Source organism: Moschus berezovskii, chromosome 9 (genome assembly GCF_049115385.1).
Source record: "Moschus berezovskii isolate FMDL1 chromosome 9, NW_MosBer_1.0, whole genome shotgun sequence".
NCBI classification, from domain to species: Eukaryota; Metazoa; Chordata; class Mammalia; order Artiodactyla; family Moschidae; genus Moschus; species Moschus berezovskii.
Window position 1 is genome coordinate 104,699,082 of NC_142468.1, and position 11,476 is coordinate 104,710,557.

Genomic DNA, 11,476 nt, shown 5'->3' on the forward strand with positions numbered 1-11,476 from the left:
TCTGGACACCAGGAAATGTTATACCCTAGAGGAGTAGGACACAAAAGGAGCTGTACAATCTCCTTTCATTTGAAAAGAGCTTAAAAGGGAAATGAATAAAGGAAGACCACTTATAGGCAAAAGGTTAGAATAGTTGATCTTTCAACGTGTCCCTTTGACCCTAGTACTCAATTCCTATTATCATTTGTGGGCCAGTAAACACTACTGAGAGTCAGACATTACTGAGCAACTTCACTTTCACTTTTCATTTTCATGCATTGGAGAAGGAAATGGCAACCCACTCCAGTATTCTTGCCTGGAGAATCCCAGGGACGGGGGAGCCTGGTGGACTGCCATCTATGGGGTTGCACAGAGTCGGACAAGACTGAAGCAACTTAGTAGCAGCAGCAGCAACAAATACTACTGAGGTCCTTGCTTAATAGTTAACAGCTGATAAAGTCACCTATGCCTCCCAACTATAATCAAGAACAATGCATTATAATTTTTATACTACCTTCTCTTTTATACCAAAGTCATCAAATTTGTTCTCATGCATGTACTCAGGTACAGGATGAGTTAAGAGTGTGTTAAGAAAGAATATATTTTCTAAATCACCTCTTCCTGTTCATTCTTTGACATGTCATGACATGACATGTTTTTTTCTCAGCTTCTTCATGGCTGTCTTCATATCAGTGTTTCTGAGAGTATAAATGAGGGGATTCAACATAGGTGTGACCACTGTGTAGAAGACAGAGAAAACCTTGTCCACAGAGAAGCTGCAGAAAGGTCTCAGGTAGATGAATACACATGGCACAAAGATCAGACTGACCACTGTAAGGGGGAGGCACAGGTAGAGAGTGCCCTGCTCTGACCCTGGTGGAAGCGAGTTCTCAGGGTGACCAGGATGACAGCATAAGAGAAGAGCAAGACCAAGAAACAGACAAGAGACAACAGACCACTGTTCGAGACCATCAGCACCTCTACTACAGACGTGTCTGTGCAGGCTAGCTTGATGACCTGTGGGACATCACAGTAGAAGTTGTCCAGTTTATTGGGCCCACAGAAGGGCAGCTGAATGACCAGTGTGACCTGTGTGATAGAGTGGACAAAACCCCCACACCAACAGGCAAAAACCATCTGAAAGCAGAGCTGGCGGTTCATGACTGTCAGGTAGTGCAAAGGATTACATATGGCAACATACCTATCGTAGGCCATGGCTGTCAGCAGAAACATCTCACTGGCTCCCAGAAAGTGCAGGAAGTAGATCTGGGCCAGGCATCCTGAAAAAGAGATGATCTTGTCCTCCTGTAGAAAATCTCCTAACATCTTGGGCACAGTAACACAGCTCAGGCATAGGTCAATGAAGGACAGGTGGCCCAAAAAATAGTACATAGGAGATTGGAGCAGGTGAGTATCAACTCTCACTGTTACCACTATCAAGAGGTTTCCCAGGACAATGGCCATGTAAAACAACAGAAATATTAAGAAGAGAAATAGCTGCAGCTCCAAGGATGATGATAGACCCAGAAGAACAAATTCTGTCACCTTAGAATCATTTTCTTTTTTCATCAGGTCAAGAATACCAGGTGACCTAAGAAAGATGAACTAAATTAGAACAAGAGAGATTTAAGCTAGACAAAAGGAAAAAAAAAAAATGAGGTAGCTGGAATAATTCAAGAAATGGGAATTAGGATCTAGATGGGTTACGTTAGAATTAAGTAGGCTCAGGACAGAATTGGCACGAATCCAGCTGTTGCTGTATTGTCGCTAAGTAGTATCCAACTCTTTTGTGACCCCATGGACTGTAGCCAGCCAGCTTCCTTTGTCCATGGGATTTCCCAGTTGACGAACCCACTGCAGTGGGTTAGCATTTCCTTCTTCAGGGGATCTTCCCACCCTGGGGATTGAACCTGCATCTCCTACATTGTCAGATGGATTCTTTACTGTTGAGCTTCCAGGGAAGCCCCCATGAATCCAGTGCCTTCTGTTATGTAAATTTGATCCTATCTTATCCAAATCCTGTAGTCACCTTCCAAAATACTACTATCCCTAGAATTCCCTGATGCTGTGGGAATTTCACGGTTCTATGAATGCTTCTAAGTGTATAAACAGAGAACAAGTCTCAAATGGTTTCTTAAATTTAAGATTGATAAAAGTCAGTGTATAGAGAAAAAGAGTATGAACAACAGGAGGTATAAAAAGGTTTTCAGAGTCAGAAAGAGGTGTAAGGGAGGAGACTGGAGATCTGAGAAACTTACATCATTGCATATCAGGATCTATGCAGTTTCAAAGAAAAAACATTTTACCCTGCTCTTCATTCCACCAGCCCCTTCTTCATAGTCTCAGGCGAGCAAAATGAGAAATCCTCAGATGACCATCAAAGTTGCCCTGTCTGTGCCCTAATGGTGTTCTTATGAGTCAAGCCCTAACTGAGGGCTGGCTGTAAGGACTGGAGAGATCTCCTCTCCCTTGGGCTTTGTCTGTATCTGAAGCTTTTATGGTCCTTATGCCACCATTCAGTAATGAGCCCTGGGATTCCCTGGGCTGCTGTTGTTTGAGTTGCCTGTATGTCAGTTCTTGCTGGAAAGCTGACCAGGACTCTGAAGGTTCTGAAACAGTCAGACCTTATTGTACAACACAGCCGTCCCATTTACCTACTTCGTGTTGATTAATTTGACACTACGTGTACTACCAGTTTTCCATATGTCAGTCTGTTATCTGAGTAAAACAATTCTCAGTGGTTTCCCAACCATGCTTCCTAGAGTGGGTTAGCTGAATGATAAGTGCCATGTTACCATAGGAAGCTGTACAAGCAGGAGCACTTCCTTCAGGGTGTTACAGAGCCTTAATACAACACAAGTCTCTTGATGATACTTCAAGCATCTTCTCCAACTGGTGCCTATATATGGATCTTATCCAGAAAACAAAGATCCTATCTTTAGTAACTGACTGTGTTGCTGTCAAAGTAAAATTTTTTATGTTATAAAACATAATTCTGATATGGCTGATTCATGTTGAGGTTTGACAGAAAACAACAAAATTCTGTAAAGCAATTATCCTTCAATAAAAAAGAAATAAAAAAACATAATTCTGAAATTGATGATGAACACATGTCAAAATTGTATTTAATTCTTTTATGAGGGATGGTAGGATGACAAAGCCAATTCAAAAAACAATATAAACAATGACTGTGTATAATTACAGTATAAAAAAGAACTGAAGTAAAATTTCTAAGGTATATCAGTTCAGTTCAGTTGCTCAGTCGTGTCCGACTCTTTGCGATCCCATGAATCACAGCACGCCAGGCCTCCCTGTCCATCACCAACCCCCGGAGTTCACTCAAACTCATGTCCATCGAGTCAGTGATGCCATCCAGCCATCTCATTCTCTGTCGTCCCCGTCTCCTCCCACCCCCAATCCCTCCCAGCATCAGACTCTTTTCTAGTGAGTCTAAACCAGTTAATGCCCTAAAGGAAAACATAACCTTAACATTTGGGACTTTCCCCCCACACTAACAAGAAAATTAACACAGTTTAGCAGTTTTCTAATATATCTGACTATATAATTGTACACATCTGAAATCCCATAAATAGCAAATACTAGGTTAAAATTACATCCTTCTAGAGTTAGACGAGACTTAAGTAGGCTTGTTAAATAATATTTTAACATGACATTAAAAGGTCACACTTATACTTAGATTTCACTTTAGGATAAGAATAAGAAATAAAGCATACCAACAGGATAATATCAGACATGTCTCTTTTGCAGAAGTTCTCATGGCAGACAGGTTTTTAGATTTTTTTTTTTTCCCTCCCACTGAAAAGTGACAGTTCAAGGGAAAAGATGAGATACACGCAGGTGAGAGTAGGACCCACACCAAGTTAGATTACTCAGGCATTGTAAAGGTCAATACTGCCCATCCAACTGCATCAGCAGAGCTTCCAGGGTCCCTGAAAGACACATACCCAGTCATTAGAGTCAGTGCTCTCCAGAACGCCCAGATCTTTGGCTTCTCATCGGCCTCATCTATGGCTTCTTAATAGGCCATTCATTATCTTCTTACTCGAGATAAAAATTTCCAAATCAGTTTTATCCTGAGAATTACTTCCCATTAACATAGTTGACATTCCACCATTTTTTAGGTTTTCAATGAACAGAGATAGAAAATTAACCCAAAATAATATTTATTTAGAAAAATTATTGTAGTTACTTTGAACTAAAGTGAATAATTTACTTTCCTTCAAACTTCTAAATCTTTCTGTTTCATCTCAAGTTTTATGTTTTATCATTTTTATTTTATATATTTCCAGCATAAGGAGATCAGTCCCAGGTGTTCATTGGAAGGACTGATGCTGAAGCTGAAACTCCAATACTTTGGCCACCTGATGCAAAGAGCTGACTCATTGGAAAAGATCGTGATGCTGGGAAAGAGTGAGGGCAGGAGGAGAAAGGGACAACAGAGGATGAGATGGTTGGATGGCATATCGACTCGATGGACATGGGTTTGGGTGGACTCCAGGAGTTGGTGATGGACAGAGAGGCCTGGCGTGCTGCGGTTCATGGGGTTGCAAAGAGTTGGACACGACTGAGCAACTGAACTGAACTGAATTAGCCATTTATGTTTTCAAACAAATTACTCTTCTTTGCTCTTAATAAGTAAAAACATATCTATTATCTTGCACATACATTCGTATTTCCTTGCCACCTATGTATCTAGTAGAGTCTCAACCAGCTATATTACTTACACTTGTCAACAAAACGATACTTGAGGATTTTTGTCATACACAAACATCTCAGCAGATTAGGAATAAGCACACATTTCATGAATTCCTATAGTCACAAAAATTCCTTTTTGTTTCTTAAAGAGGTGAAAATAAAAATGTGTCATAACATGGTTTCAGAGTAGCTAAACACCCTATCAAACTGTTATCAAATAGCCATTCTATAATATATATAATGCATAAAGATAGAAAAATCAGAACTGAGCATGATTCTTACTCCAATTCTAGGGAACTGTATACAGGGAAGTTTGTTCTGGTAATAAGTAGATGGGAAGAAAAAAAAGCCCTTGAGAAGCTGGGGTTACAGAGAGGCCCTCACGAATGTGGCAGCCTTAGTTTACATATCAGGAATCTCAGACTTTGCTTTCATTTAAGGATATCCTTAACAAACAGTGTCCTCTGGTGCCTGACAGCCACAAGCCCAAACTCTGGGTGAGGAAGGGATTTTCCTCCTCTGTCTCACAGGATCCACACTAACATCTTTTTCAAGGACAATGAGCAGACAAAGCCAAAGATAACTGTATTACTTAAAAAAATTTTTTTTAGTTGTAATACTTTTGTACTGCTACAGTAATGCAACAAACTACCACCAACTCAGTGGCTTAAACAAATAAATTTATTATCTTTACAATTCTATAGGTCAGAAGTCTAACAATGTCTTGCTGTGCTAAAAATCAGTGTGGGCAGGGCTATAGTCCTTTCTGGAGGCTTTGGCAAGAATCTTCAAAGCCTGCAACACTAAATCAAGCCTTGTCTCACACCTACCATCTTTCTGGTTCCTGAAACCAGGAAAGGTTCAATGCTTTTAAGGACACAAGGATACACCTTGAATGGGGCCACCTAGAAACTGAAAGTTTTCCCAGCTGAAACTCCTTATCTTAGTACATCAAAGTCCATTTCACCAGGTGAAGTAGCAGATTCACAGGTTTGGTAGTCTGAGGATTAGGCCTCTGATATCTTTGGCGCTGTTATTTTTCTTACCACAATATACAGTATAACAAAGTGTCACAAACTACAGCCAACAAAAAACTCAGACAGCAGAGACAGACTCCCAGACTTCAGACACTGGGCTTATCACACGTGGTTTATAAAAGAACTCTCAGATATAGATGGTTTAAAAATTATGTCTAAAGAAGTAAAACACAAAGTTTGGATATTTATTAGAGTTAGGAAGGGTACACCTCACATGTTTTTCCACACTGCTTTTATTTAACGTGTCTTTGTTTAACACCGATCCTCCATGGATGTTGCTCCAGCTGATGCGGTTCTGATTTGGCAGTTTCCCTCACAGGATATTCAAGATATAATTCCACATCCGGTTTCCACTGTAGATATTGAGAAATCAACTCTCTGCATAAGTCCTACTTCTGGAGACATAATCAATCAATTTTTTCCTCTTGTTCCTTTTCAAGTAATATTTTTGTCTTTAGTTTTCTGTTGCTTACATATAACTCATATAAGCATGAGTTATATTCTTATTTATACTATTTGTAATGTGTTAGGCTTGCTCTTTGAGACTGTAAATTTTTGTGCTTGACCAAATCTATAAAAATTTTCAAACATTTTGTCTTTAAATATTTGCTTCTGTCTGCTTCTCTCATCTTTCTCAGTTGTCAAACTAATATTGGACTTCCACTTTAACTTCTCTTTCATTTTTCCCTTTTTTATCTATTCAGAATGCATTACTTATTCTTCTGATGTAGTCTCAAGTTAATATATTTTTTTATCTGCTCTCCAATCTGCTGTTAAACTAGACCATTAAATTTCTTCTTTTAAATTTCTGGATGGTCATTAACTTTTCTCCAAAGAATATTTCCACATCCATTAATCAACATGTTGATTAACATGTTGATTAACATCTACCTGAAGCTAGTGGGTAAAGATGTTAAATGACAGAGAAGTTTAAATCAATTGCCATGATAGAATGCAAGAAGGTCTCTGTCCCCTTACAAGGAAAAGTTATTAGGAAAGCAGATGTCTAGCCTTTTAAAAAGTATGTTGACATTCTTTTTTGGCTTGTTTATTTAGCAGCTTGGCTTGAGGGATCTTAGTTCCCTGACCAGGAATTGAACACATGCTCTCAGCAGTGAAAGCGGAGAGAGCTAACCCCTGGGCTTCAGGGAATTTCCCTTTGTTAACTTTCTTATCTTTTTCTGCCTTTTTAGGACTGAAAGAGGTGGAAGTTTAAAAAAAAAAAATGCTGAGCCTTAGCTTTTATGGAGAAGAGAAAACGATGTCTGTGTGTGCTCAGTGGCTCAGTCGTTTCCACCCCATGAACTGTAACCCTCCAGGCTCCTCCATCCATGGGATTTCTCAGGCAAGAATACTGGAGTGGGTTGCCATTTCCTGCTGCAAGTGATCTTCCTGACCCAGGGATCAAACCCACATCTCCTGCACTGGCAGGTGAATTCTTTACCATTGAGCCTTAGCTTTTAGGGAGAAGAGAAAAAGATGCCTTCTGGTTGCTAAACCCAATGCTAGGGAGCAGTGGCTTCCCCCAGCAGCAAGAAGAGGGACTGTGTCAGCTAAAATGACTCTAAATATCATAGAAAACAAATCTACATGTCAAGTGTTTCTGTCCACTAAACAGAAGATACGTCCAATGAATTCCCAATTTGTGAAATAGAATAGATATCTTTGCACACTTGATACTAATAAAAATATTTGCGTCACAGTGGAAAACCTCCCACCACAATGCACATGAAGTTTGAAACACTGGTCTTATTTCATCACAACGCAGAAAGAGTTTTATTGGGGACAGGGTAAAAACCAAGAGTTGGCAACCTATGGCGTGCCTAGCACAGAAGGAATTAAGATGGAACCGACCCGACAAAACCGTTCAGGAGGGAAAGTGCGTCTTGGTCACGTTCACGCCGCCTTGGGTCCTCCATTCCTAGTCATACACATGCTGTAGTTCTGCCACCTCAGACTGGCTCTGGACGCTCACGGCTCCCCACCTTGCACTATAATGACCTATAAACACTTTAAACTTCTAATATTTTTGCTCAACCTTTCACTACCACATAGAAATAGACACTAATAGACTGATTATATCGATCTGTGTTACTATAGCTGACTCCAGAGATCCTCTAACAGGTCATTCAAGGACTGTCCTGGTGGTCCAGTGGTTAGGACTTCACATTCTCACTGCAAAGGGCTTGGGTACAGTCTCTGGTTGAGGAACTAAAACCACACACGGTGCACAGCATGACCAAAGTTACTTTTTTAAATTAAGGTATAAAAGAATGGTCATTCACAACTGATTTTTCTGTTTTCTTCTGTCTTTTTCCATGACTGTATGTACTGCCTCATCTTGATTTACAAGCAAAACTACAAAAATAAGTGTTTTGTGGTTTATCCAGGAATAATACAGAAAATAGTCCCATTATATTTTTTGGTGAAAAATTTAATTTTGTAAAGTTTATTTCAACCTAAATGAAATGTGATTTTTGTTTAAAGAAATAAATGGTCATTCAGAGAGTGACTCTGAAAATATATGTAGGTAACACCTCAGGGAAGATATTTTTGGGATAGCATTATTGGGCCTATTATATTGATCAAAAAAGATAATTATTTTTTGTACACAAAAAAGTTAGAATAATGTTGGGAATAATTTCAAGAATCGTAACAGAAACCTCATCATACTATGATGTGTGCTAAGTTGCTTCAGTCGTGTTCAACTCTGCGAATCCATGGACTATAGCCTGCCAGGCTTCTCTGTCCATGGGATTCTCCAGCAAGAATGCTGGAACGGGTTGCCATGCCCTCCTCCAGGGGATCTTCCTGACCCAGGGATCAAACCCATGTCTCTTAAATCTCCTTCATTGGCAGGCGGGTTCTTTGCCACTAGCTCCACCTGGGAAGGCCTCATACTATGATAGTACAGAGCTAATACAGTTAGACTAATGATTCTGAAGGAAACAAAATAAACCATAATGGCACCACTAGAAAGATCTCATATTCCTTAAGTTTTTTCCTTTTTTTCCTCATAAGAAAAACATTTTCAATTTTCTACATTTCTCTGGTGATCAATTATGTGGCGGTCACCTTTCCCTTGAGGAACCATGGTCTTACAGAATAAAAAGATATTTCATAATTAACTTTGAGTTCAGAAGACACAACCATATGCTCAGTTCACACAACTACTTATTTTTCCTAGTTGCTCTCTAAAAGGTATTTAATCACAGATGGCAAAGGCAGATATTGGCCTGAGAGACTAGCCTTCCCAAAGGACAACTTTTCAAAATATACAAAGAACCAAATCTTTGGAAATACTGATCAAAAATAGAGAATAAGATGCTCTCCAGAACTCCATTTTTTAAATTTGTTTTTAATTAGAGAACTGTTGCTTTACAATGTTGTGTTGGTTCAGAACTCCATTTTTTTAGATTAAAAACTTTACGTAGATGGTACTTGAATCCTTTCTTCCAAATTAGAAACTAGAAACCACTCCCAAAGTCTAACCTTCATCATCCTCCAGACATCTCCCCTGACGAGAATCTTGGCAGTCACTGCCAAGTTAATTGTACAAAAGGAGGTTTGTTTTTCAGTGAAAGTCCTGGGAATAACACTTTTGAGATAGGAGCTAAGAAGCAAGGACACAGCTGACTCAGTTCCTCCTGAGCATAGCTCGCAGGTATGCAGAAATCACATCATGTCCCTATCTTTTCTTTTCTCCTCAAGAAATGATCCTAAATTTGTTTCTTGGTGGTGGTGGTGGTGGTGGTGGTATTCTTGATAAAAGATCTGAGGGCCAAAAATCCAAATAGCTTCAATTCCCAGGCAAATCTGTGGCGTTTGACATTAAAGGAAGTATAGATGAATCCTTTTGCTAGCTTTTTCACAACTCTAAGTAACAGTATGCTCTCTTTTGAAAGCAAGATAAGAGTTGAGTTATGACTAGCAATTCATAGGAGATGATGTCAAATAGGATTAAAAGTATTGCTTCCCTGGTTCCACTTATAGGAGCTGTATCTACATATTCTTACATTGTTTCAGAGAGACAAAACCGACGACAAACTACAATAATTACCATCCACTTGGAAGTCCAGGTAGGTTAAGGAATTAGGAAAAGCAAATCAGTTTGGGAATGTTTCACAAATTCTTTTTAAAACTCAAAGAATACTAACTCTGTTTTGTTTTTGCTCATGTGTATATATAATTGTCTATCTACTGAGTAATCAAGTCTTGGGAAATCATAACAGTGGTTTTATCTGATAAAATAGATTCCATGATATCACTGCATTTAGAAAGAAGAGACAGAGACACAGATCCTGGCCAAACCAGGGCTAACGACTGTCAGGGAGACATTCAAAGTTCTTCTGAAGGAAGTGTCAGACATCAGTGTGGTTCATACCAATACCAGAGTGTCCCTCAGGAATAATAAAGTATTTCTTTCCCTTAAGTAAGGAAACCAAATTAAACTATTTTAGGTCTTTCTTTTTCCAAGGTTGCTATATGTTTTCTTCAGTATATTGATCATCAGAAACCAGATCATTAAATGTTTTGAAAAATCATCAACTCAATCTAGATCAGAATACCAGCCCCAGTTTCTTCTTAAATACAATGCCAAGTCAATCTGTCTCACTGGCTGCTGCTTCCTCCCATTATATTTCCCCATTTCCAAGATCTTCATGGAGTCTTTTTCTTCTTCAGAGAAATTTGATTGAAAGAATCAACTGCCTTCAGATAACCGAAAGAAGAGAAAAAAGCAGAGTTAGTCAAAGGAAATGTGGGTTAAAAAAACGCAGCATTACTGAGTAATTTAGTTTAGAGTGGAAAGAGTATCAGGGCTGCATCTACCCACCCAAGGACCTTGGCCATATATTTCCACACAGCCTGCATTTCTGGAGTGTGACATCAGTTGATAATGAGTGTACTTGGCTGCACAGGACATCCAGCCTTCTTGGAAGTCCATCTGGACAGCCCCGCTGTTGTTCCCAAGTGTCTTCTCAGTACGTTTTTACGTCCTCTGAATACTCTCATGGTCATGGTGAAGCCCTTTCCTTTTTCTCTGCGGACAAATAAGAGAAAGGAGGGACTTCAGTAAGATCCAAGGGGACCAGTGCACATGCATTTGTGAGGTAGCTGGGTCAAATTTGGACCTCACTTGGGTGACCAGCTATCCCTGCTTCCCTGGGGCTGAGGGTTCCCTGAGTTACAAGACTTTCAGGGTTGAAATGAGTCCAGTCCCAGGCGAATTGGCACATTTGGTTTCTCTAGTCTCATACCACATTGATCCATCATCTCCTCTTTTTGCCATATCCTTGCACGCATCTGTCCCCCACTTTCTTTTTCAAGGTCCAATGGTATGGTTCTTTCCTTGCATATGTGAAATGATTAAGGCTTTCAAGTGGAAAGTTATCTGAATTAAAATTCAAATGGGGGGACAGAAATAATGATTTATTCATTTAATAATTACAATGTACATATTGCCTAAAAAATTATGTGAAAGTTGGTCAGTCATGTCCAGCTCTTTGTGACCCCAGTCCATGGTATTCTCCAGGCCAGAATACTGGAGCGGGTAGCCTTTCCCTTCTCCAGGGGATCATCCTAACCCAGGGATTGAACACAGGTCTCCCGCATTGCTGGCAGATTCTTTACCAGCTGATGTAGTAGATACCAAAAAAGATCAAAGATGATTAACACTTGGCCTCTGTCTTCAGAGATTTACAGTCTAGTCGGTATAGTAAGACATGCAAAATAAAAAAAGAAAA

The 11,476-nt window shown here is 39.6% G+C and overlaps 1 protein-coding gene across 1 annotated transcript; it reads right to left on the minus strand.

The window, feature by feature from the left end:
* Window positions 1–619: 619 nt before the first annotated feature.
* Window positions 620–1,548, minus strand: LOC148776891 (olfactory receptor 4Q3-like). The gene is given in 2 exon segments (XM_088840104.1): window positions 620–819; window positions 822–1,548. Coding segments are annotated over 2 exon segments (927 nt in total).
* Between the last annotated feature and the right edge of the window lie 9,928 nt (window positions 1,549–11,476).